Source organism: Dromiciops gliroides, chromosome 3 (genome assembly GCF_019393635.1).
Source record: "Dromiciops gliroides isolate mDroGli1 chromosome 3, mDroGli1.pri, whole genome shotgun sequence".
NCBI classification, from domain to species: domain Eukaryota; kingdom Metazoa; phylum Chordata; class Mammalia; order Microbiotheria; family Microbiotheriidae; genus Dromiciops; species Dromiciops gliroides.
The window spans coordinates 653,185,119-653,212,377 of record NC_057863.1 but is presented as its reverse complement, the minus strand read 5'-3'; the positions used below and the strand labels follow the sequence as shown (position 1 = coordinate 653,212,377).

The 27,259-nt window shown below is 46.3% G+C and overlaps 1 protein-coding gene across 5 annotated transcripts; it reads left to right on the top strand.

The window, feature by feature from the left end:
* The first annotated feature begins 45 nt into the window (after window positions 1-45).
* On the top strand, window positions 46-27,259 carry LOC122746101 (zinc finger protein 420-like). 5 transcript variants are annotated; one of them, XM_043991576.1, is made up of 6 exons: window positions 46-130; window positions 9,369-9,455; window positions 12,278-12,353; window positions 13,509-13,635; window positions 14,123-14,218; window positions 22,392-27,259. In XM_043991576.1, the coding sequence occupies exons 3-6, from the start codon at window positions 12,303-12,305 to the stop codon at window positions 24,641-24,643; spliced, it is 2,526 nt and encodes an 841-aa protein (XP_043847511.1). In that variant the 5' UTR covers window positions 46-130; window positions 9,369-9,455; window positions 12,278-12,302; the 3' UTR covers window positions 24,644-27,259. The 5 variants fall into 5 exon arrangements, with proteins under 5 accessions (XP_043847511.1, XP_043847516.1, XP_043847512.1 ...); XM_043991577.1 differs by having other exon boundaries at window positions 71-130; window positions 9,372-9,455; XM_043991580.1 differs by lacking the exon at window positions 46-130 and adding an exon at window positions 220-279.

The following is a 27,259-nucleotide window of genomic DNA, read 5'->3' as shown; positions in this document are numbered from 1 at the left end:
GGACTTGTAGTTCCCAAGTTGGCTCCGCACAGGCGCAGTGTCGATGGGTGGGGCCACAGCCCCGTGAGCGTCGGTCGGCCGTCGGCTCGGAGCTTTCCGGAGGAGAGCGGGCCGGAGAGGGCGGGAGAGGGTGAGTGTGAGCGTGCGTGATGCGTGCGCGTGTAAGCACGCGTGTGCGACCGGGTGTGCACGACGGTGTCTGCGTGAGTGTGTGAGGCGGGGAGGGCCCGTGTGCGCGCACGCGTGTGGCGCGGTGCGTGCGTGCCAGGGGCACGGCGGGTGAGTGTGCCTCGGCGGCGGGGCGCTGGTGGAGTCCCGCTCGCTCTCGGCCCCGCGGCTCTTCCCCCCCGCTGAGCCGCGGCCGGGGAAGAGGGAAGGGTGTGTGCGCACGCGTGAGTGTGCGCACGCGTGGCTCCGGAAGGGGGGGCTTGTGGGGGAGGGGCGCCCTGCCGGACCCTGGGGCCCCGCCCCCAGTGCCCCCCCCCCCCCGATGCCCCCAAGCCCCGAGGTCTCCCGGTTCCTTAAAAACCAGACCCCTCGTTTGGACCGTCTGGGAGACCCCGCGGGGCCAAGAGTGGGCAGGAGAAGGGGCCGGGTGTGGGCGCCGGCTCCTCACGGAGGTGGGGGGCTCCAGGGCCGAGGGTGCAGACCCAGGGTCTGCGCCTGTGGGGGAGGGAGCCCCGAGGGGCTGTCGGTCTTTCCCTCCCGCCCCACCCTCCTGTCCTATCGATCTTTCCCCTCCCTTTCACTGTGCACATCGATCCGCTGCCTTACCCAGGCTTGCTCGGCTCACCTGCCAGCCCCGAGGACTGTCCGGGGACCCTGTGGCTGAGGGTAGGAAAGAAGGGGAGGGGGTGACTTTGTAGGACTGGGGGGGCGTGTAAGGCTGGCAGCTTGGGGGTGGGTGCAGGGGTGTGTGAGGGGAAGGACCCCGGAAGCCTATTGATCTCCCATTGACTCATCTTCCCCTGAGCCAGCTGCAATTTCCCTCCTCCTCCCGGACCTCATTCCATTGATCGTTTCCCTTTTTATTCTCTTCTTCAATTCCTTCTTAGCCGCCTTTAAACATCCGTGGTCTCACTCACCCTTTAGGGAAAAAAATAACACACCCTACTTGAGGCGGCTTCCCCCTCTCACCCCCAGCAGCAGCAGCAACAGTAACTGGCATTTATATAACGCTTTAATGTTGCAAAGTGCTTTACATTGCATCTCATTGGATTTTCACAACAGCCCCGCGGAGGAGGTGCTGTTATTATTAGCCCCATTTTACAGATGAAGGAATTGAGACTGAGAAGAGTTAGCCAGGAAGATCTGAGGCAGGATTTGAAGTCAGGTCTTCCTGGCTCCGGGACCAGAGATCTGATAATTGCATCAGCTTAGGGGTCTGTGTGTGTGTGTGTGTGTGTGTGTGTGTGAGAGAGAGAGAGAGAGAGAGAGAGAGAGAGAGAGAGAGAGAGAGAGAGATTGATTGAGATTCATTGATTGATTGGGTCTCTCAGTGTTCTGCAGGCTCTAGAAATAGAAGGCATTGTATGTATGTTAATAGTATTTATATGTATCAATGTCTCATCCATTTTCCATTGATAAGAATAATACCTCCATTTATATAAAGGTATTTTACTTATGTTCCCACAGCAGCTCTGGGAGTGCTATTATTTCTCCATTTTCTGGGTAAGGAAACTGAGGCAGCGCACTGAGCTAGAGGTGAAGTGACTTAGCCATGGTCACACGGCTAGTGTCTGAGGGCAGGTCTTCCTGACTCCAGGCCCACTAGGTCACTTAGCTGCCTTCCTCTACTCTGCTCTTTTTTTTTTTTTTTCCGGGGCAATGGGGGTTAAGTGACTTGCCCAGGGTCACACAACTAGTAAGTGTCAAGTGTCTGAGGCTGGATTTGAACTCAGGTACTCCTGAATCCAGGGCTAGTGCTTTATCTACTTTCGCCACCTAGCTGCCCCCTACTCTGCTCTTCAGCCTCCTTATTTACTGGCTCCTGCCCCTCTGTCCACAAACACTCAAGGGCAATCCAGCTGAAGCCCGTGCCCCCTCACTGCCACCTCCCCTTCATCCTGTTGCCTTATCACACTATCTGGGCACCCTGAGGGTACAGAGGAGGGGCTGTGTATGTGTGTGTGACTCACCCGTGTGTGTCCAAGGCTCCCTTGGCAGACCTGGGACTTGATACATCTGGCTCAGGAGCCAGTATGAATGTCTGGTACCTTGAGGTTCTGTAGCTGGGATTGGGATCCAGGCTCAGCCGGGCTAGGATCTGAGAAGTTCAGAGAAAGAGAGTGTATATCAGAAAGTACTTCTGCATTTTGACCACAACACTGTACGATACCTAATGAATAAGACTGGGGTCAGTAGCTGATGAAGGGAAGAGAAACGCCTTCTAAGGTTCTCAGAATAGAGCTTGGGGAGCTCTGGGAGTGGGGGCAGGGAGCAGGCAGCTGTGACACCCAGAGCAGCTTAGTCCTCTCAGGTGGAAGAGCATTTGAGGGGTGAGAGATCAGGATTATTAAGAGAATAGGCCAGTTAATGTCTTTGAGCCTCAATTTCCTGTTCTGCAAAATGGGAGTAAAATAACTGTACTTGTACTTCCTATTTCACAGAGTTGTGAGAAAAAATTCCCTTCCTCCCCCCAGTTTAAAGGTAGGGAGGCAGCATGGCATAGTAACTAGACAGGCGTTGAACCTGGGTTCAAGTTTTGCCTCTGACACTTCCTGGCTGTGTGTAAACTCTCTCAGTGTTCTAGGCCAGTGGTGTGAAACTGCACAGAAATGGGGGCCACCAAACAGTACCTAAAGATCCCTGTAGGCCACATATTGACTTAGAAATCACATTAATATTATATATGCTCTATTATATTTTCATTTTAAGTATTCTCCAGCTATCTGGCCGCACTCTGGAGTGTTGTTGCCAGAATTTGACACCTCTGCTCTAGACAGTTCTGCAACCTAGATTGTTCTAGTGAATTTCCTCTTCTGGGCCTTGCTTACAACCAATGAAATAATAGGTGTCATGCCTGTCCCTAAAGTGCTAGGTAAAGGTGAGTTATAAGTCAGGGAAAACAGCAGAAAAGGCAGAAGATCCTGAGTGTGAAGACGTCCAGGGATTGGGGCACTCAGGACAGGGCCTGGGCTGGGGGAAGATCTAGGAAGTGAAGGAATGGCAGGCAGAGATAGTGCAGTTGGGGTGGGGCCGGGGACACAGAGCAGGGGACCTCATGAAGAATAGCTGTGCTTTTCTCTGTCCCCTGGGCTCCTTTCCTGCAGCCAGGGCTCATGCCAGCCAGCCTTTTCTCCCCTTTCCTGGAGGTAGCTAGGCATTGAGGATGGAGCTCAAGCCTTGGAGATGGGCAAATGGAATTCAAATCCGAGCAGTTAGGTATTGCAGTGAATAGGGCAGTGGACTGGGAATCGGGATGATTTGAGTTCAGACATTTACTAGCTGTGTGACCCTGTGCAAGTCACTTCAGTGCTAGCTCCCTCAGTGTGTTCATCTGTAAAAGGGGTGTAACAGCTATCACAGGGTTGTAGTGAGATCCAGATGACATTACAGATGTAAAGGGCTTTACAAACCTTGCTATAAAAATGTTAACTATTATTAAGTTTGTCTCTTGGCTCTTGGAATCTACTTGCTATTTGTTATGAGGATCAAATGAGATAATATTTGTAAAATGCACAGTGTATATCGTTGGACCTTAATAAATGTTTATTCTTCCTTTTCTCATTTTCCTGGACAGTTTTATTTAGACTGATAATCCTATGAAAACTATATGATTTCCTGCAGTTTGTTATTTTAAAAAATTTAAATAACCTCTTATTAATATTTTCTGTTTCTTGTAATACCGTGGTATCCCATGTATCTCTCACCATTCCCCTCCCAGAGAATCTCTCCATATGACAAACAGTATTTTTCAAGAAAAGAAGGGGAGAGGGATTCAAACTGATTGTTACATTGAAAAAGTCCAGAAATTTGCAGTGAGTAACACCTCTACACCTCCCACTTCCATGAAGAGCTAGGTTGGGGTATCTCCTCATCTTTCCTCATTTGAATTCCACTTAATCCTTATAATTTTGTTACATTTACTTTTGGGTTTTGGATGTGCAGTTATTTTTTCCATGCTGTAGTCATTGTTTTCTTGGCTTTGCTGACTTTGCTCTGCATCAGTTCATGTAGATCTTTCTATGCTTCTCTGTATTCATCATATGTCACTTTTTAGAGCCCAGTCGTATTCCATGACATTTATGAACCACACTTGGTTCAGCCATTTCCCAATTGGTGGGCATTGACTGTTTCCAATTCTTAACTATAACAAGAAGTGCTTCTATAAATATTTTGGAGTTTGTGAGGATTTTTTTTCTTGTCAGTGGCTCTCTGGGGGTAAAGGAGTTTCTGGCTCAAAGGAGTGGACATTTTAGGTACTTTATTTGCATAATTCCAAATTGCTTTCCAGAGCAGTTCTACCTTTTCACGGCTCTACCAACAATGTATTAGTGTGCCTATCTTTCCATAATCCCTCCAACCTTGACTGTTGTCATTTCTTGTCATTTTTGCCAATTTTCAGGGTACTAGGTGAAACTTCTGCATTGTTTTGATTTTCATTTCTTTTACTATTAGTGACATTGGAGCATTTTTTCATGTGATTGGGAATATTTTCTAGCTGTCTTTTGTGAACATGTTTGTTCATATCCCTTGATCAAATATCTGTTAGGGAATAGCTTTTAGTCTTAGGTATGTTAATTGCTTATAGATCTTGGCTACCAAGCCCTTATCAAAGAAATTTGATACAAAGATTTTCCCCCATTTGGCCACTTCCCTTCTTAGCCTCGATGCCTTAATGTCTTTTCAGTTTCAGGTTCCCTCTTCTGCTGTGGTTAGAGCATTATGTCCTTTCAGTTCCTTGATCTTCTGTAGGGTGGCCCTCTTCCTACTGGCTCACTTCCCCTCATCTTGATCTCCCCTTTCCCTTTAGGGTTTTGTCAGTTCTTTTTTTTTAATCTCCACCTTTAATCTGGTTATATAATGCTTTCCCTCCCCCCTTTTTTCTTCTCTCCATTAGTTAGTTCTATTTCTTAGTTTTTAAATTTCATTTTTTGTGCCCCTTTCCAAAAAAGTTTTCTCTCACTCTCTACTCAAGACCCTCATTCTCTGATTCATGACCCCTGTAATTATTTGGTCTCTCTCTTTTCTTTTTTTTTTCTTTTTCTTTTTCTTTTTTTTTTTTTGTTTTGTTTTTTTTTTTAGTGAGGCAATTGGGGTTAAGTGACTTGCCCAGGGTCACACAGCTAGTAAGTGTTAAGTGTCTGAGGCCTGATATGAACTCAGGTACTGCTGACTCCAGGGCCGGTGCTCTATCCACTGTGCCATCTAGCTGCCCCTCTTTTCTCTTTTTCTTGATGCAATTAAAGCTTCCAAAGTAGCCATTCCAGGCTACATTCCCTGTGGCTGCTTTCTCCCATTGCCTTGTAGGACTTGCCACGTGGATTCCCCTCTTCCATTGTGCCTCATTGCCAGATCAGTGCCAATTATTTCAGGTGCCAGAGAGGATATTGCCCCATGATAAGTCCTCTTCACTACTACATACCTGATTTTTTGAGCTGCACTCTCTCATTGATTTTTTTCCCCCTGTGTTTGCCAGGAAATCTTCCTGTGTCCATGGTCTTCCACTCCTCAGGGTGTCAACTGCCCCCAGGGATTCCGTCTCCCCTCTTCCCAAGACAAATACACTTTTAAAGCATTGAGGCCCTTGGGTTCCATCCAATATAAGGCCCTCATCTCTCTTCACTGACCATTTCTCTTTACCCTTAGGAACATTCATCAGTAGAACCCCCTCTCACCTCCAGAGTAAGGCCTCCTTCCTTTCCTCCATTTTCAGTCTTTCCCCCTTCCTTACCTATTCTCTCTAGGCTCTTCTCTTTCTGAGACTATGGAGATCACCTTCCCCTCATTGCTAGTCTTTGATTTGACTCTGGTGCATCGTTTTTCTCTATCCCCCTGCTCTCCTCCTTCCATTATGCACCCTCACATGCTGTAATGTAGTCTCTCTCAAGTTTCTTTTTTCTCTTTTTTTGATGGGACAGTGAGAGTTAAGTGATTTGTCCAGAGTCACACAGCTAGTAAGTGTCAAGTGTCTGAGGTCAAATTTGAACTCAGGTCCTTCTGAGTCCAGGGCTGGTGTTTTATCCACTGCACCACCTAGCAGCCCAATGTAGTCTCACAAAAAGCATTGATTCACTTGTACTCAGGGTGTCACCAGGGTCTGTCCATAATTCCTCCTGTCTGCCTCTTCATTGTTAGCTCTCCTAGATTTCCGCCTTCACTCCTGTCTCCTTGTGCACTTTTAGAAAAAAGACCCTTACTGGTCTCTCTGTTGTCACTGTTGCCATTGCTATCCTTGCCTGCTGCCTCTCATTTCTTCTCCTGTGGTTCTGTTGTTTAGGGTGTCTGGGAGGCAAATGTTGTCTTCAGTTCTGGTTTTCTTTCTAAAAATGATTTAAACTCTTCTTTGCTATTGAATGTCCATCTCTTTTCCTATATAGTGAAGCTCAGATTTGCAGGATAGGTCACCCGGGCTGCGTCCTGAGCTCCAGCGATCTTCAGAATACATTTCTTTGATTCTCTCTTTTTTCTAGTGGGTAGAGAATAGTCTTGCATTACTGGAGTATCCTTTCCTTTTCATGTGAAGGCCTTTCTCCTGATTGCTTGAAGAACTTGTTTCTGGAATGAATTGTTATTTTTAACCTTTATATATGTCTTAGAATTTGCAGCCTTGTTTTTTTTTTCTTTTTTCTGGAGGTGAACTATGAATTCTTTCTATTAGAATTTCATTTTCTTGGTTTAGAAGTGCTGGGCTGTTCTTTTCTTTTCTTTCTTTCTTTCTTTCTTTTTTTTTTGCGGGGCAATGGGGGTTAAGTAACTTGCCCAGGGTCACACAGCTGGTAAGTGTCAAGTGTCTGAGGCTGGGTTTGAACTCAGGTACTCCTGAATCCAGGGCCGGTGCTTTATCCACTGCGCCACCTAGCCGCCCCTGTTCTTTTCCATTATTTTCTTCATTATCATGTTAGGGTGGTTTTTTTTTTATCCTCTTGTGTTCTTCTGGGATATCTATGGTCCTTAGATTGTCTCTACACACATCCTGTCTTTGAGATCTATAGGCTTTGCTTGTAAAATGAGCATATTTTCTTTAAATAGTCTTGTTTTTTTGCTTCTCTTCTTCCAGGTGGTTGTTCTGTGCATTTGCATTCCAAATCTCTTATTCTCGTGTTTCTTTGTTGAGGCCATCGTAGATCCAGGTTTTTCTGTTCTGTTTGTTATTTTTACTTTGCAGGACATATTCTCTCGTACTTCTCACTTTGTTTTTAAATCATAAGAAATGGCGTGTTGTGATTTCACATTTTCCTCAGTTTCCATAGGCTCCTCTGTCTCCTCAAATGTTATATCATTATCCTTTGTTTTGCAGTCTTTATCCATAGATGCCTGAAGTTATTCACCAGATCTAGAGGGCATATTTCCTTCTGGTGTTACTGTTTTTCCTGTTGATTTATCTGTTTATGTTCAAGGTCTTTGAGGTTTCTTCTTCCAGAATTCTTTAGAAATATCAATTCTTTCCCCTCCCCCCCTTATTTTCCTTATCACTCACTTTCTGACTCCCTCTCCCCTGATTGTGGATCCTTTCAGCTTTCTCCCGTACTGGGTGATGACTTTTGGGTGAGCTTTGGATTGAATTGATCATGGAGACAGTTGAAGTTGCGTTCTTTTTGGTGCACAATTTCCCTTTTAGAGGAGTTTGAGAGGTCAGGGGATTGGAGAAAATGTCTAGTCCACCATCATGTTGCTCCCAGGCCCTGGGAGTCTCTCTTCGTATGCACTGGCTGCATGTAATTGCCTCACTCCTCTGTGTTCTCCATGATCTAGTCATGCTTCCTGTTTCATTGGCCTCTGATGGCTCTCACCTCCTCTTTTCCTAGATGGCTTCTCCCTTCCGTTTGCTTGTGAGCTCAGCCACATTAACAACACAGGTGTAGATATAGCTCAGACATATTTGTGCAGTTTGATTACAAGTGCTCCCCCTATATACTTAAAGACCCCATACCAGCTGTGAACTGATCCAGCCATTCTGGAGAGCAATTTGGAATTATGCCCAAAGGGCTATAAAGCTGTGCATACCCTTTGAGCCAGCAATACCACTATTAGGTCTTTTTCCCAAAGAGATCATATAAAAGGGAAAAGGCCCCACATGTACAAAAATGTTTATAGCTGCTCTTTTCGTGGTGGCAAGGAATTGGAAATTGAGGGGCTGCCCATCAATTGGGGAATGGCTGAACAAGTCGTGGTATGTGAATGTAATGGAATTCTATTGTGCTGTAAGAAACATTGAGCAGGTGGAGCTCAGAGAAACCTGGAAGGACTTGCATGAACTGATGATGAGTGAGATGAGCAGAACCAGGAGAACATTGTACACAGTATCATCAACATTATGTGTTGATCAATCGTAATAGACTAGATTCTTCTCACCAATACAGTGGCCCAAGATAGTTCCAAAGGACTCATGATGGAAAAGGCTCTCCAAATCCAGAAAAAATCTGTGGAATTGAGATGCAGATTGAACCATGCATTTTCTTTTGTTCTTGGTGCTGTTGTTTTTCTTTTTTGCTCTGATTCTTCTCTAATAACATGACTAATGAAGAAAATTGTTTAATGTGATTGTATATGTATAACCTAAATCAGATTACTTGCTGTCTTGGGGAGGGGGAAGGGAGGAAAGGGAGGGAGAAAACTTTGAAACTAGAAATCTTATAAAAACAAATGTTGGGGGCAGCTAGGTGGCGCAGTGGGTAGAGCACCGGCCCTGGATTCAGGAGGACCTGAGTTCAAATCCGGCCTCAGACACTTAACACTTACTAGCTGTGTGACCCTGGGCAAGTCACTTAACCCCAATTGCCTCACCAAAAAAAAAAGAAAATGTTGAAAACTATCTCTACATGTAACTGGAAAATAATAAAATACTTTTATAATTAAAAAAGACCCCATACCTGCCCACCCCTACATCAGATTGCATGATAACAGCTAGCATTTATATGGTGCCGTAAGGTTTGCAAAGCACTTTACGAATAGTAATCCTTTGATCCTCACAACAACCCTTGGAAGTAGGGGCTTTTGTCTTCTCCCTTTTACAGATGAGGAAACTGCAGCTGAGAGAGGTTAGGGGACTTGCATGGAATGTTTGTTGAATGACTGAATGAAAGTCATCCTATTCCGATTTGTTTGGTCTTTGGCCATCCGCAAAGGGCCTTGAGATGGGAATGTGTGTCTGAGACTGTTGGGCTCCTTCTGCTGACTTGATCTCCCTCCTGTCTGTCATCCAGCAGCCTTTGCTAGAGTCTACAGGGCCCCAGCCTGGAACACCCGAGGATCTGTGGAGATAGAGCTGAGCCCGTCAGTGAAGGCCCCAGGTAAAATGACCTTATTCTTGAGTCCCAGCCCCCAGCTCCCAGCTCTGGGGGAGATGAAGGGAGTGGAAGGCATCCTTGGTTAGGAGGAATCTGCCCTGGGAGGAGAGCTGTCAGACCTGAGGGACCTTTTGGTAGAGCTCCAGGGCAGAGCCTAGAGACTGATTCAGAGGAGGCTGGAGCCCCAGGGAGAGGCCAGGCTGGCGCAGGGAGTGGGGCGGGGTGGGGAGGGCATAGAGGACCTCCCTCTAGTGATCCAGGAGAAAGGTGAGGGCTGCGGGGCCGATGCCATCTTGCTAGTGTGAGGGGAAAGTTTGGGGTGGGGGGAGATGGGTCCTGCCAGCCCTGATCACAGTCCACCGCTGACCCTGATGCTGTTTCTCCTTCAGCCCTGACCAAATTTGCTCCCATGCCAGTGGCTCTTTCAGGCTCTGAGCTGAGCCACTGACCTCTTGGGTCCCATCCCTGTCTTGTCCCAGGTGGGACAACTTCCCTTCTCATCGATCAGTCGGGGTGAGGTGGCAGTCCCGTGAGGAAACAAATGAAACACAGAAATGTACAGGTGGCCAGAGTGTGGTTCCTGCTCCAGGCTTGGAAGTAGACTTGGCCTGGCTCCAGAATGTCCTCGATCCCTCCTGTCCTTTCCTTTAAATGAAGGACATTATGTAGTGCTTTGCACATAGTAGGTGTGCAATAAATATTTGCTTTGATTTTATTTGGAAACTTACAAAAAAAGCTCTTGGTAGGCTTCGCTCCTACCCTGCTGGTGCTCCCAGCCTCCTGATCCAGATGAGGGCGTAGGGAAGAATCTTGGGCCCTACTTCTGTACAGCAAGAGATGGGTTGGTCCCCCCATAGAACGCAGAAAAGGAGTCAGGAGCCGCACATTTTCATAGCAAAGCCGTGACCCAAGTCAGCAGGCTTGGGATGACCATGGCATGGTCTCTTTGGGGTCATTTTGAGCACTTCTGCTATGTGTGAGATGATTTTCTCTCTGGTGTCCTTGGCTGGAGAGTAGGGGAGAGGGCAGTGGGCTCAGTGAATGGATGTCTGGGACTTCCACCTGCCTTCTTTATGTAGTGTATCCTCCCCCACTTCTCTGCAGAATTCTCTGGGTGTGGAATACAATATGCACTGTCACTTTTCCAATATGTTGGTTAGTTTTACTGAACTGTTTCCTCCATCTTGTGTCCTTTGTTATAAGGGATGGATCTTTGTTGTAAGGGATAAACTGGGAAACATAGGTGATGTACAGAGAAAAGATAGCAATTGGGGGGGGGAGGGACAGGGCACTGGGGGTTAAGTGACTTGACCAGGGTCATACAGCTAGTAAATGTCAGGTGTCTGAGGCTGGATTTGAACTCAGGTCCTTCTGACTCCAGGGCCCGTGCTCTATCCACTGCGCCACCTAGCTGCCCCAAAATAGCAATTTTTTAAAAAAAAGCAACCTATCCCATCCTCCCCTTGCAGTTCTGCTGTCTACAGTGATGTGTATGTCCTTCTGAAATTAGGGTGGAGACTATGCTGTGGTGGGAAATGGGTATAAACTGGTTACCCTTGCTCGTATACCCTGGCTTTCAAGGTTCTTGCCTATCACATGATTAATTCAAGGAATTTTACCAGTTTGCTTTTGTTAAATAGGAATTTAAGAGTTAGGAAGACCTGCCTCAGATATCTGCTAGCTGTGGGATTGTGAACAAATCACTTAACCTCGCCTGTAAGATTAGGACCATAGTAGCACTGGCCATGCAGGGGCGTTGTGTTGATCAAATGAAATGATGCTTTGCTAATAATATGATAGCTAATAACAGCAACAATAACAACACTCTTAATGCCTGACTAACAGGGCAGTTGTGAGGCTCAGACGAGAGTCATTTCAGTTCAGTTCAGTAAACCTTGATGCAGTGCCTACTGTGTGCCCAGAACTGTACTAAGCAGTGGGAATACTAATAAGAAAAAGAAAGACAGTTTCTTCCCTCAAGGAGTTTACTCTTTAATGGGAGGAGAAAATACACAAAAAGAAACCAAAAAGGGCTCGCTGCAGGTGCGCTGGGCGAGGGCCTGGTGCCAGCAGAGCCGCCGATGGACAATGAAGAGCTACCTGGAGAGCTCTGAGCCCCCTCTACTCAAAGGCTGTCGGAGGAGGTCACAGGCCCCCAAGGTGCTGAGTCTGAAAACTGAGTCTTTGTGCCTGGTCACGACTGATCAAGTGACCAGCTTATCCTGGGGGAGTCAGAACCAGGAACTAAGTAGAGATGCTGTTGGGAGATAGAGAAAGCTATTAACCCCATCTTTGAGGTGAAACCAAGGCAAACAGTGATTAAGTGACTTGCCAGGGTCAGCCCTCCAGCTAGGATGTGTCTGAGGCCAAATGGGAACTCAGGTCATCTAGATTCCGGGCCCCACGTGCTACCCACTGTATCACCTCACTCCACAGATTGTTGTCATGGAGCCGAGAGCACCGGCTTTGTTGTCTGTCACTGTGACCGTGGGCAAATCATGTGACCTCCCCAGGACTCAGTTTCCTCATCTGTAAAATGAGCGTTTGGGCCGGATGATCTTTAAGATTTCTTCCAGCTCTGAATCTGTTTCCTGTGAGTTAGTGGTCTGTAAGCCTGAAAGCACATTGTTACCCTGAATTGTTCCTGTCGCTATTGTTATCCTTAAAGGCGGGGCAGCGTTTCTGGGCTCCTGCTGACCCAGGGATCTGTAGGGAGTGACCGTGGTGGTCTTAGCAGGTAGAATGTGGGGATGGTGACCCTGGGGGAGATTCATGCTTCCCACGCCCTTATGTCTGTTATCCTCTTGCCTCCCTCTTTCCTCTAGATCGCGCTCTTTCTAAGAAACAAGCATGGAAGAAGAGGAGGGAATGATGTCTGGCTTCCTCACAGCCAAGTCCCAGGTGAGTTGGGAGTTTTTTCCTCGTCTTTCCAGAAATGTCACGACTCTTCATGATGTGGGCATTTCCCTCTCAAGTCCGCTCTGACATTGCTTTTAGGAAGCGTATGTCACTCGCTACAGCTCATGCCCTTTCCAAACCACAGTATCCTCCCATAGCTCCCCATCCCCTCTGTGTGATGTCTCTTTGCATGTGGATCCCCTCACACATAGCACAGCGCTTGGCATGCAGTAAGTGCTCAGTATGTGCTTTTTCACGCGGTCGGTCGGTCATTTGTTCATTCATTCATTCAGCACGTACACAGATAAGTAAATACAAGGTAGCTTGAGGAAGGAAAGGATAGCACAGCGTCCTAGGAAGTGTGCTAACCCTGTCAGGGGACCTGGCTTCAAATGTGATGTGAATCACTTGTGGGACTGAAGGCTAGTCACTTGGCTTTCCCCGGGCTCACTTGTCAAAGGAAGGGGTTGGTCTCCGTGACCCGCTAGGCCCCTTCCAGCTCTGGGTCTGTGCTCCTGTGATCCCTCGGCCTAGTGATAATCGCGGCAATCGGGAAGGTCTGCTCCCCTGAGCTGACCCTTAGAGGTGGAGGTAAGAGGAGAACGGGCGGTAGATTGCGATGGAGGGAGCCCCCGGAGGATGGTTCGGCAGGAGCGGTGGGCGCGCCGAGTGCAGTGATGGGCATTTCTGGGGCTGGCTGGTCGCTGGGGCCTTCGGGGTCAGGCTGAGGAGGAGTTCATACTTTATTCTGGAGGCCGAGGGTTGAGTGGGGGAGCGGTGCAGGCGGATCTCCCCTCAGGGAGATGATTCTGGCAGCTGTCTGAAGGTCGGAGTGGAGAGGACACTGATGAGGTTGCAGTGAGAGGAGAAGAGATCTTAGCCCAGGGCAGTGATGGTGTGAGTAGAGGGGATTGGGAGGAAGGGGGAGAGCCCAGTAAAGCTCCGTGATTGAGAACGGGGAGGGTTGGACACCTGTGTCCTGGATTGAAAAGAATAGGGCAGAGAGAGGCCCATTCTGGGAAAGGAGTGGAGATGAGCATGCGCTCAGGCTCTGAGCTGTCTGAGGACCCTCCTTGTATGCCCTGCCAACGTTGCCCCTTTTCCTAGGGGCCATGACAGGAGGATCCCCGGGTGAGCAGAAATGTGTTCTTGTTTCAGAAACCAATGACCTTCAAGGATGTCTCCGTGGATTTCACCCAGGGGGAATGGGGGCAGCTGGACCCTTCTCAGAGGGACTTGTACAGGGACGTGATGCTGGAGAACTACAGGAACCTGGTCTCCTTGGGTGAGGACCTCTTCTTCCTGGGATGGGGAATCTGTCCATTGGGGTTTCCTTATGTTCTCACTTTCCTTGAAGGCCGTGGCATTTCTGCTGTCTAAAGACATGGCATGGCATCCTGGGGGTGATTCATAACTGCACTTAGGCCAAGAGATGGTGTGAATTCTGTTCCATGTCCTCGTGAAAGATCTTTGTTTTGTACAATTAGGAGCCCTGCCCTCAGTTTGTTGTCCGGGAGGCTTCACTTTCCATATCACCTGTCACGACTCCCCATCTGCTGGTAGGGAGAATGACAGGAAGTCCTTGATGAGCCCAGGCCCACAGTGTACAGGCCACCCACCTGTCGGGGAACATCCGGGAGCAGATTGCAGAGCGTCTCTCAGGCCCTGCGGTCGCTTCCTGGGCCTTACTGACGTGGAGAGGAAGGCCCTGGGGGTGAGTTTGTGGCAGTTCACTGTCCCCAGCATTTTTCCATTTCTTTCTCCCTGAGCAGAACTTCAGGTTATCAAACCAGAGGTGATCTCCAGGTTGGAGCGAGGGGAGGCACCGTGCATGCTGGAGAGAGAAGGACTGATAGGCTCCTGTCCAGGTGAGTGAGGGGGAACCGGGCAGGTCTGACTCACTGGAAGCACTTGCTCAGCTGCCTGGTCAAGGGGGAATAGCTTGAAGATGTCAGACAAGCAGGCCCTGGGCCTGTGGAGAGCACGGGCCCAAGGCCTCCTGGGCATGATTTCTGAGGCACCCCTCCCTAGGGCTTTGCTGTTCCTTAGGAGCTCACACCTTTTACTGTCCTTTGCTTCACCTCAGTCCCTTGCTTTCTGGTCCTCTCTCCCTTCAGACATCCCTCTGATCCCCAAGGAAGTGTTGTCTCTTCTTGTTTCTAAAGCTGTACTATAGCACAGGGGAGATAGCCCAGGGCTTGGGAGCCAGGGCCTAGTTCTGAATCTTGGCTCTTTCATTTAATAGCTGTGTGATCTTGAACAAGTCACCCTATTGCCCTGGACGTCTTTGTTCCTCTGCAAAGTGAGACAGGCTAGATGGAGGGCTTTTGATTTCTCTGTGTCCCAGCCCCCTTGGGCAGGCGATCTGCCAAAGCCCACGGACCCCTTCTCAGCATCATGTTTTTAAACACGTGGGAATACAAAGGGAACCAAAGGTTAGGGAGAGCAGAGACCTAGTTTTCCCATCCAAGTTCCTGAAGCCCCATGGACTTCCATTCCCTTAGCCAGTGCTCTGTACTTACCCCCTCCTCCTCTAGCCTCCTAATCCTTTCCCTCTCTAAGATTTCCTTTCTTCTTGATACAGTTTGTTTTAAATACAGAATCTGATCTTTAAAAATCCCCAGTGATAAAAACCTTTGCTTTCCTCCGCCGCCTGTCTTTGCTGCCTTCAGTTCAAATCTAGCAGCATTTACTAGACACCTGCTTTGTCCCCGGCACTGTGCTGTGTGCTGGCTATTGAGAGACCAAAGAAAAGATCACTTGTTTTCAAGAAGTTTACATTTTGCTGGGGGCCCTGACAATCAGATAAGCAAATGCAGGGCACTTGCAGGCAGTAGGGAGCATTAACCCCTCAGAGAAATCTAGCCTGTAGTTGGAGAAGATGTGGAAGGAACAGGGTGAACAGTTAATAGAGCACTGGACTTGGGGGTCAGAAAGACTTGTGCTTGGTGCTGCCCCAGACACTTCCTAGCTGTGTGACCCTGGGCAAGTCACTTAACCTCTGTTTGCTTCAGTTTCCTTATCTGTAAAGTAGGGATAACAATATCACCTACCTCGTAGGGCTGTTGTGAATATCAAATGAGATATTATAGGACTTGGGGCATTTTATAAATGCTGACTTTCATTGTTAAGGAAGAAAAGGGTCCTGAGCTGTGCAGTTTAAGAGGGAGTGAGTATTGTGAATACAGGAGTGGGAAAGAGAATGTCAAGGGTAGGAACCATTTAATGGTCCCTGGGCCCAAGTGCTGGTGCCCATGCAAGGAAGGAATATTACCTGAGAAAGTCTGGAAAGAAAAATGGGATGGGAGCAGCTAGGTGGTACAGTGTGTTAAGGGTTAAAATTCTAGCTAAACTGTCTAAAATATCTAATGAGTGGTCGCCAATAAATTATAAGCTTTAGCAAGAGTTAGACTTTTAAGCATTTATTAAGGAGAATAAGAATTTGGTAAAGAGAGAGAAAAAGGCCTAGATTTCTATCTATTAAAGGGAGAGCACATTTCTAGCTCCCTTCTCCGCCAGCGTCCTCAGGAAAGAGCCTGAGACCGAGCGCCAGTCTCTTCCTTCCTCCTCCCACTCGTCCGCGTCACTTCCTGATGCCTGGTCTTGCCCTCAAAGACCTTCGCTTCATGGGCAGAACTCTTCTACAGTAAGTATCCAGCAGGTGGCGTTATTCCAATCGTTACAAGTGGATAGAGCATCAGCCCTGGATTCAGGAGGACCTGAGTTCAAATCCGGCCTCGGACACTTGACACTTACTAGCTGTGTGACCCTGAGCAAGTCACTTAACCCTCATTGCCCTGCCCCCCCCCCCCATGCAAGGCTGAGGAAGAGTAGGGAACCAGAGGAGGAGGAGGCTGAGGAAGAGCAGAGCTGCAGGGCCAGCCCTGTGCCTCAGGCAGAGAATGGTGGTGGCTGTGTGGGCAGCTGTTGGCATCAGGCAGCAAGCACTCGGTTTAAGCCCCCTCTGTGTGCTAAGTGCGGGGGAGGCAAAGAAGAGGTTAGAGGACAGCCCCTGCTCTCCAGGAGCTCCCAGCCCAAGGGGGAGAGAACGTCACCACCTATGTACAGACAAGAGACGGGACAAATGGGGTGGGGGAGGATCCGTGCCGGGACTTCCGTGAAGCCGGGGGGCCGAGGAGGGAACAGGTCCGAGGACCAGCCAGGGAACAAGGTGGAGCAGCGGGAAATCCAGCGGAGCCGGGCTGAGACCGAGAGACAGAGGGCAGGAAAGTGAAGGGAGGCCGAGAGGGTAAGACGGGGCCAGGAGGGGAATGCAGCCGGACCAGCACTTTAGGAAGATAACTGGCGGCTGAGTGCGGAAGGGACAACTCTGTAGGAGCTGAATTTGGGAGATGATGAGTCTGATGATGGAGCGAATGGGCCATAGGAATGGAGCTTGTAGAAAGGGATAGATTAAAGATGGGAGGGGTCAGATAGGAAATGGTCCAAGGCTGGAAGAGATTCGAGGATGAGAAAAACCTCATGTTCATTTACTCTATAGTATGAAAGGACATAAAAGAGGGCAGCAAGGGGGTGCAGTGGGAATCACCAGGCCTGCAGGCAGGAAGACTCATCTTGCCAAATTCAAATCCAGCCTCAGATACTTACTAGCTGTGTGACCCTGGGCAAGTCACTTAACCTGGTTTAACTTAGTTTCTTCATCAGTTAAATGCGTTGGAGAAGGAAATGGTGAACCATTCCAGTATCTCTGACAAGAAAACCTCAAATGGGGTCAGGAAGAGTCAGACATGACTGAAATGACTGAACAGCAAAGTGAGGAGGAGCCCTGTGCCTGGAATGAGAGCCGGGGAAGGGCCCTATGAGCTCTGCCCAACATCTAGAATACGGTGCGCGGTTGTGAGTGCCCCATTTTAGGAAGGACATTGAAAGCCGCAGGACTGGAGATGACAGAGCCCTGAACTCAGGCCATGGGGAGATGAGTGGGAGGAGATGGAAACACTGAACTGAAGGACACTGAAGTTGTCCGAGGGGTTGTCACGCGGAGGAGAGCTCAGCCTTGTTCAGCACGACCTCTGAGGGCAGCACTAGGAGCCATGGGCAGAGGCTGCAAAGAGGCGGATCTAGGCCCAGAGTCAGGAAGAAATGCCTCAATGGTAAGAACTGTCCAAAGGGTGGTGGGTTGGCTGGGAGTGAGGGGCTAAGAGGCTAGAAGATGACTCGCAGGGCGTGCTGGAGGGAGAATTCCTTCTTTGCTGTGGGCCAGACTAGGTGGCCACCAAGCACGTGTGAAAGCCTGGCCTGTGCCGAGCCCTGGGGAGACAGACAGAAATGAAATAGGGCCTGCCCTCAGGGAACTTACAGTCTGTCAGAGCAGGTGGCAGATAAAATAGATGCAAAATAAATATGGGCTCATTTTTGGAGGGAGACTTGGGATCAGGAAAGGCCTCACTTAGGTGGAGCATAGGCCGAGCTTGGGAGGCAGTGAGAGACAGAGGTGACGTTGGAGGGCATTCCCAGCATAGGGGCAGCTTGTGCCAGGGTGTGGAGATGAGAGGTGCTGTGTTCTGGAGGGGAGGGAATAGCACATATTGGTGGTTATGCTTAGAAACCCGTAGCAGGGGCGGCTAGGTGGTTCAGTGGATAAAGCACCAGCCCTGGATTCAGGAGTACCTGAGTTCAAATCCGGCCTCAGACACTTGACACTTACTAGCTGTGTGACCCTGGGCAAATCACTTAACCCCCATTGCCCCGCAAAAAACCAAAACAAACAAAAAAAGAAAACCGTAGCAGTTTGTTGAACCTCACCCAGGTAATGGGAGGCTTTCAGCTCTGTATGCCTGTTCAAAGCTTTGTTCCCTCTGTTCTTTGACCTATACACAATGTCCCCAGGGTCTTAGCAGAGTTTTAAGCTTTAATGGCTTGTCCAGTGTGTCCCAAAAGTCCTGGTGCACAGACATAGGTTATTAAAGCTTAAGACTGCACCAAGACTTTTGGGACACCTTCTGTCCTCCTCTGTTTAATCTCTCTGGTATTTGAATAAATGAATGAATGAAAAGCATGTATGAGGTACTTATGTCCCAATCACTGTACTAAGGGTTCTCGGTAAAAAGACATAAGCAGAATGCTTGGGCAAGTTCCAATGGGCCATTCCTTGGGGTCTAGACTGACTGCTTCCATGTTAAGTCATGATGTTCACTGAATTTAAAGAAGAAAAGAGAACTTGTCTCTCAAGTCACCTCAGTCAGGTCCCTTGTCCCCAAATAGTCTCTCTGCATCCCACATTTGGTTCATGTTCCAGTGATCTCTCTCTCTCTTTTCATTTTTTCAGTGGATGTTCTTTTTTTTAAAGCATCACTGACACTTCTCTCCACGACTATTCCTTGCCCTTCTAACACATTAGCACAGATAAGCAGAGCAAAGCCCCCCATTGAATCATGTCTGAAAATATGTGCCTCATTCTACATCCCCCCTCCTGCCTTTCCAGTCTTCTTCTTTGACTTTGCTCCCCCAGTGTCCTCTTCAGTCTAGTGGCCTCCTGGCTGCTCCTCAGACATGACCCTTCCTCTCCTGACTCCAGGCATTGTTACCGACTGAAACCAAACCCCATCTCCAGGTCTCTTCTTTCCGATCCCAGCTAAAACCTCATTTTCTACAAGAATCTTTTCCTTATCCCCCTCACATGCTAGTAGCTGCACTCTAATGTTAGCTCCCTTTGTCCTGTAGATAGTTTGTATGGGGTTGGTGGCAGGTTGTCTCCTTTATTAGAATGTGAAGTCAGGGACTGTTTTTTACCTTTCTTTGTATCTCCAGTACTTAGCGTGGTGCCTGGCACATAGTAGGTGCTTAATAAATGCTTGCTGACCCCACTGTGCTAGAATGGGGGGTGTGAGGCAGAGGAGGCATGGGCTTCACTGGGGGCATCAATGAGAGGTCTGAAGTCTTCCAGTTCTTTATACTCTTGGGGTCGTCTCATACGTTGTTTTTCTGGTTCTGTATTTCCCATAGTGTTAAGATATTGGGACCTAGGCATAACTGTACAGCCAGTTTCTGGCCAAAACCCTTGGCTAGAACCCATGCTTCTGTATCTCTCTCCCCTGGCCTATAAACAACAAGATCTGGCAAGAGAGTGGGTATGGTTGGTTTCCCTTAACTACAACGTTTATCCTTAAGCTTTGTGCTGGTGACCCTGTACGTAGGTCCCTGAAGCATTCTACTAGAGACCTACTGCTAGCTTGACATTGAACCATAGTAACTGCTCTTGGAATCCAGCCCTCCAAAACATCCTGAATCCATCTAATTGCATTATTATCTAGTCCCTACCTTTCCATCTGCTGTAGAAAAATAGCATGAGATAGCTTTATCAGACACCTTGCTGCAAACCCAACTACAGCATTCCCTGATCGCCAGAGTTGAGTAAAACTTTGTTAAAAAATGGAAATGAATTTAGTCTGGTGTGGCCTGTTCTTGAATGAAGCTTTTCTAGCTTCACCAACCTTCTCTTTACTGATCCATTCCAGAATTTTCCGAAGTAATGAAGTCAAGTTCATTGGCCACTCTCCCATTTTTTGTACTTTTTCAGAAATAACTGACAATGACTCAGTCATCCCAGCAACCCATTCATTTAGTACCTCAAGATGTACTTTCTATGGGCCAGGTGCTTTGAGTTCTTCAAGAGAAATGAGGTGTCTGCCTCTTCCCTGTAAATTATTTTTGCTTCACTGTAGCTGGACTATGTCACCTCTTCGTTCAGTTCTGATCGTGTTTTTGTTTTTTGCGGGCAATGAGGGTTAAGTGACTTGCCCAGGGTCACACAACTAGTAAGTGTCAAGTGTCTGAGATTGGATTTGAACTCAGATTCTCCTGAATCCAGGGCTGATGCTTTATCTACTGCACCACCTAGCTGCCCCTGTCTGTGTTTTATGCTGCAGTTTTAATCAGCAGTATGTTGCATCTACCAGGCATGTCCTTACTTCCTAAAGGAGGATCTGTAGTAGCCAGAGTAGTTATTTGATTTGAATTCATCCAGAACAAGACAGCTTCTTTCTTACTATCTTCTTAATTATCTTGGGTATCACCTCCATATTAGCCATTTTTTGTTCTGTCCTTTCCAGTCCAAAGGTCATTGATTCTCCTTGACAGAGAAAACATTAATCAATTAATTAAACGGTTCTTTCTTCACTTTGTCATCAGTTATTGACCCATCTACTCTATCTGAGCTGGAGTCCTATCCCTTTTCTGGTCCTCCTCTTTTCTACAATATAGCTTTAGAAAAAACTAAGTTTGGGCAGCTAGGTGGCGCGGTGGATAAAGCACCGGCCCTGGATTCAGGAGAACCTGAATTCAAATCCAGCCTCAGACACTTGACACTTAATAGCTGTGTGACCCTGGGCAAGTCACTTACCCCTCATTGCCCCGCCAAAAAAACAAAAACAAAAACTAAGTTCCTTGTTTATACACATTCTAGTCTCAACAACTCCTGTTTTTTCTTATCAGGAATGTTTCTTTTTGCCTTTAGAATTTCATTTTCATGAGATTCCCATCCCTCTTAATCTGTGTTCCCCTGAAGACTTTTAGCCCATGGGATCTTGCCTAGCCTTTCTTTGAGCTCTTTGAAATCCATTCTCCCCAAATCCAGGGTGCTCGCTTTTCCTTCTGCCTCTCTCACAAAGCCTAGGAGGGAGTTGTCCTTTTCTCTAAAACTTCTCTTTTCTGCTCCAGTAACTCGTCCCTCCCTCTTGCTAAATGTCAGATTCAGAATAGATGTTTTTTTTGTTAGTTCCTCTCCCTCCCAAAGACTGAAATAATCATTAGGCCAAATCAAGAAATCATCTTCCCTGCAGATGTCCGGGTATTTGACATTCTCCTCAGCGATACATCCTAGCTCTGGGCCGTAGAACCATAGGCTTAAGAGCCAGGAAGACCGAAAAGCCCGCGTAGTCTGCACCTTCATTTTATAGATAAAGAAACCGTCTTAGAGGTCAATTGACTTACTCAAGGTCACACAGCTAGTAAATGACAGCTGAGCTTTCAGCCCACGCCCTCTGATTCCAAATTTAGACACTTCCAAAGTGTCGTGCCCCCTTTTATTCTAAGAAATACTTCCCTGATGCCTGAAGGACTTGCCAGTGTTCTTCACATTAATAGAGTGTGAATTGTCTAATGTTGAATAAAGCAGGTAACTTTGCTAATGAACTTCCTGCCTAATTATATGCCCGGGGTTTCTCTCATCTGCCGCTGCTGATACTGACTAAGGTACTTATTTTGGTCCAAGGTTTTCCACGTTCATTGTATTAACAGTCTTCAGCACCCTTTTAGTCACTGTACTCTCCAGTCCATCTTCTGCAAAGCTTCCGGGAATGTCTTACATATATATATATATATATATATATATATATATATATATATATATATATATGTATAGGTATAGGTATAGGTTTGACCGCGTCATTGCCCTACTCAGAAAACTTCAATGACTTCCTGTTGCCTTAAGGATGTAGATAAAATACAAATTCCTTAGCCTTGCTTTTAAAGTTTTCTAAAGGTTGGCTTCAGCTTAGCTTTCCAGCTTTATTCTGTGTTAATCACTTTCACAGTCTATATTTTGTTCAGATGGAACTAAGACAGTTCTCCAAACTTGGAGTTTTATCTCCCACCTCTGTGCCTTTGCCGAGGCCATGCCTTACACTTGGAATGCCCTCCTTCCTTCTCTTCACCTCTCAACATTCCTTATTTTCCTTCGTCAACCCAAGGACAACCTCTTCCATGAGCCTTGCTCATGATCTCTCCAGTAGTTAGCGTTGCTAATCTCAGATTACCTTGTATTATTTGTTTATCCGTATAATTTCCCCTCCTCTCTCTCCCAGTAGCATATCTGCTCTTTTTTGTCTATATATACCTAGTTCCTAGCACAGTGTGTTTTCTTTGAGTGCTACTTAATAAATATATCTTTAATGAGTAATTGCCCTGGGAAAAGTGTCCTCCATGATAGTTTCCTTTCTTTCAATGTGGTAGTCAAGGGGTACTTTGTCTGTCTGTGTCTGTCTGTCTGTCTATCTAAATATCTTTAATTTTATTTTTCAGATGATACGAGACCTGGGTCTGTGGAGATAGATTCAAAGGATGGCATTCCTATGGAATGCCTCCAAGAAAGTCTCCAGATGAATGTTCCCTTGGACTTTAAGTTGGAACAGGTCTGGGAATATGATGCAATGTTTGAGAAGCAACTCAGCAGCCATGAGAGAGATTTAAGGCAAGTAACAATCACCGACAATAATGCTTCCAGTGAAGTGAATGATCAAGAATTTAATAAATTTGGGAGAAGTTTCAGTATGATGTTAATCACTGATGCACAAGAGAATGTTACTATTAAAAAAACTCTCCATAAATATGACACACGTGGAAATAACTTCAAACAATATTCAGAGCTAGTAAGACGAAATAGAATTGCCTTTGGGAAGAAAACCTATAAGTATAATGAATGTAGCAAAGCTTTCAATTATCACTCAGACCTTATTCGATATTATAGACTGCCTAGTGGAAAGAAATCTTATGATTTTGATGAGTTAGGGCAAAGCTTCCCACAAAGGAGGCACCTTATTCAGCATGCTAGAATTTCTTCTGGAGAGAAACCCTTTAAATGTAGTGAATGTGGAATAGCTTTCAGACAAAGTATGCACCTTATTCAACATCAGAGAATCCACACTGGAGAGAGACCTTATAAATGTAGTGATTGTGGGCAAGCCTTCAGACAAAAAATGCACCTAATCCGACACAAGACACTTCATAGTGGGGAGAAACCTTATCAATGTAATCACTGTATTAAGTGCTTTAGTGATAGCTGGTCACTTGCTCTACATCAGAGAATCCACACTGGAGAGAAGCCCTATAATTGTAGTGAATGTGGAAAAGCTTTCAGACAAAAAATTCACCTTACTCGACATAAGACACTTCATATTGGGGAGAAACCCTTTAAATGTAATCAGTGTGGTAAGTGCTTCAGTGACAGCTCACCACTTCTTCTACACCAGAGAATCCACACTGCAGAGAAACCTTATAAATGTAGTGAATGTGGAAAAGCCTTCAGACAGAGTATGTATCTTATTCGACATCAGAGAACTCACACTGGGGAGAAACCCTTTATTTGTGGGGATTGTGGAAAATCTTTCAATGACAGCTCAGCCCTTACTTTACATCAGAGAATTCATACTGGAGAGAAACCCTATGAATGCAAAGAATGTGGTCAAGCCTTCAGTCACAGTGGAAGCCTTACTCAGCATCAGAGAATTCATACTGGAGAAAAGCCTTATCCATGTAGTGAATGCGGTAAGGCCTTTAGGCAATATTCAGCCCTTGCTCATCATGAGAGAACTCACACTGGAGAGAAACCTTATATTTGTACAGAGTGTGGGAAAGCTTTTAGTCACAGTGGAACCCTTACTCAGCATCAGAGAATTCATACTGGAGAGAAACCCTATGAATGCAGTGATTGTGGTCAAGCCTTCACTTATCAGGCGAGTCTTACTAAGCATCAAAGAAGTCATACAGGAGAGAGACCTTATAAATGTAGTGAATGTGGGAAATCCTTTAACCAGAATATTTATCTTACTCAGCATCAGAGAATTCATACTGGAGAGAAACCCTATAAATGTGCCGACTGTGGGAAATCTTTTAGTCATAGGGGAAGCCTTACTGCACACCAGAAAATTCATACTGGAGAGAAGTCTTGTAAATGTCCTGTTTGTGGGAAAGCTTTCCGTCACATGAACCAGGTTACCCAACATCTCAGAATTCACACTGGAGAAAAACCCTACACGTGTATGGAATGTGGGAAATCCTTTAGTCACAGTGGAAGCCTCACAACACATCTGAGAATTCATACTGGAGAGAAGCCCTATAAGTGTGGCGAATGTGGGAAGGCCTTCAACCAGAACATTTACCTTACTCAGCACCAGAGAATTCATACTGGTGAGAAACCCTATACGTGCAATAAATGTGGTAAGAACTTCAGGCAGTACTCAGCCCTTAGTCACCATGAGAGGACTCATACTGGAGAGAAACCCTATGCATGCTTGGAATGTGGGAAAGCTTTCAGTCAGAAGGGAACCCTTACCAATCATCAGAAAATTCATACTGGAGAGAAACCTTTTATATGTAGTGAGTGTGGAAAAGCCTTCAACCAAAATATTTACCTTACAAAGCATCAGAGAATTCATACCAGAGAGAAACCATATAAATGTAATGAGTGTGGCAAGGCCTTCAAGCAGGTATCAGCCTTAAAGCACCATAAGAGAATTCATAATAGAGGGAAGACTCTGTCACTGCAGTTAATGTGAGAAAAGCCTTCAGTTGGCAGGGAAGCCTTGATCCACCACGTCAGAGGAATAATGCTGGAGGGTCAGTGTAGCCAACGTACCAGAGTTCACTGTGTGGCTTGTTAGGCCATTTTCTTTAGAATCTCACTCGCGAGGCCCTGCAGTATATCAGGGCTTCCTGTGATCGGCACATCTTGCAAACGAGCATCTAGAAGACCTCACCATCTCTTGGGAAACCCTCTTGCCCTTGGACTCTGAGATGGACGTCATAGTCAGCAATTTTAAGTGCCTACTATGTGCCAGGCATCGTGCGAGGTGCTCGAGATGCAGAGACAAAAATGAAACAGCCCCTGCCGTCAAGGAGCTTATGCTCTATTGGGGGAAATGAGCATATAGACACGTGTATTGTGTGTGGTACAATATATAGATACAAAAGGCAGTTTTGGGGGTGGAAGCAGTAGGACGTGGGGACAGGTGAAAGGGGGATCAAGAATCCCTCCTGTAGAAGGTGGCATTTGAGCTGGGATTGAAAGAAAACCAGGGATTTCAAGGGACCAAGGTGGCAGACACCTCTGGCAACTGGCAGTCATTGAATGAGTTCCTTTTTGTTGTGTCTCCCAGGGATCCTGGTATGATTTTGATGTACGCATTGGAGACCCCTTGAAGGCAAACAATAAGCACAGGGAGATCTTAATATTCTCTGCACCTTTCAGTCAGTTGGGTGATTATAAAGATGTAGTCTGCTATAGAATAGAAGTTTTTAAAGCTTGCTTATTCCTTTCTCCTACTTTCATCAAGAATGTTCTTGATATGTGTCTGGATTATTCTTACAGAGATTTTGTAGAGCTGGAAGTGTAGGCATATAGGCCAATAGTTATCCTCAGTCTGACTCCCGTCTCAGCAACAGAGAATGACATGCTGGAGGAGAAAATGGTATTATAACAATGTAAATGTAAGTCAGATCTGTAGTTTACAAAACAGTCCAGTTATAATTTTGCTACATGGGATGGAGAAATAGGAAATTTCTCCATTTGCTTTCTCTGGTAATATACTATTGCCATCAAAAGACTATAGATTCATAAAAGGCCCATTGGGAAGTACACAGGTGTTTAGCTAAAATGTCTTCAAAATGAGAGTATTTCTTTAAGCAAAAAAGGGAACCTATTCATCAAAAGTAAAACGTTACTTTCCAAAAAATTCAGTAGATAATATTTTCGTGGAAGGAAATCAGTGAACCGTGTAGATGAGCTGGTAGCATACAGTAACAAAGGGGTTAAAAGAAACTGCCAAGAGCCAGAAAACAGTTTAGAAGTGGAGTGTAGGTTAATGGGTTCTTGGCTGCAACTAACCCAGATCTAAAGAGGGGCTTTTGTAGAAAGTAAAAATGGTAGTTCTAGTTTGTCTTTAGGATCGTCTAGTCTCATTGTTTGAAAGCAGTTTAGCTTAAGACGGGTGCCAAAAAGAAACTTCTGGCTGGACTGGAAGGAGATGGAGAACAGAATTATTTTCTTTGCTTGTTTTTGTATGTTCATTTGTTTCTACTGTTGTTTTCTGTTTGTTTGACTGTTTTTGTTGATGATTATTGGACTTAATAAAAAAGAATTGAGATGAGTTCTTGATTTGAAGATTCAAACCAGAGCCTCTAGACATCAGTCAGTGGGCACCCACACCCCTAAAGGTCAAGAGGATGCTAAAGAAGACACTAGCAAAAGACTTATTGAGGAAGGGATGCTCAAGTATAGGAAGGTTGCTATCATTATGACAGTTTATTTTTTATTTTTTTGCAGGGCAATAAGGATTAATTGATTTGCTCAGGGTCACACAGCTAGTGTCAAGTGTCTGAGGCCGGATTTGAACCTAAGTCCTCCTTTATCCAGGGCTGGTGCTTTATACACTGTGCCACCTAGCTGCCCCCATGACAGGAGTTTATACCATAAAACTTGGGCTGGGCATGCACAGAGAAATTTCACTGACAGGGCTTGTGATTTCAGTTGGTATTGGATGCTCCCTCTACCAGTGCAGGTCAGCACCCAGACTACTTTGCAGGAGTCATGGAATCTCATTAGTTCCCAAACAAGAGCTATCCATGAAATTTTTTTTAATTAATTTTTTTCTATTAAAAATTACTCTTCTTCCACCCTTCTTACTGCCCCATTGAAGGAAAAAAGAAAAAAAAACCCCACAAATTTGCTAACAAATACGTATAGTAAAGCAAAACAAATTCCCACATTGGTCAAGTCCAAACATGTCCTGATTTGCACCCTGAGTCATCACTTTGGAGGTGGATAGTGTTTCATTAAGGATCTTCTGGAATCATGGTTATTGCATGGAGTCCTTCAAAGTGTTTGTCTTTATGGTCTTGCCCTGCCTCCCCTCCCCCTAATGCCTCAGGGAGCTTCCTGGCCTCCCAGAGCAGCCATTCCATCCAGGGCACCTGCAACTACACAACACTTCTCATTCTAATTCCATAATGTTGCAGATGCTTCCTCAGACCGACCACAACTTGACCCACTTCTCTGCTACCTTTTCGACTACTGCTTTTTCCTGACTATCTGGGACAACTTCACTCCCAGGCTGAACCTCTTTGGTCAACCTTCCTGAACTTAGTCCTTAACGATAAAAATGTCCCTACCCTGT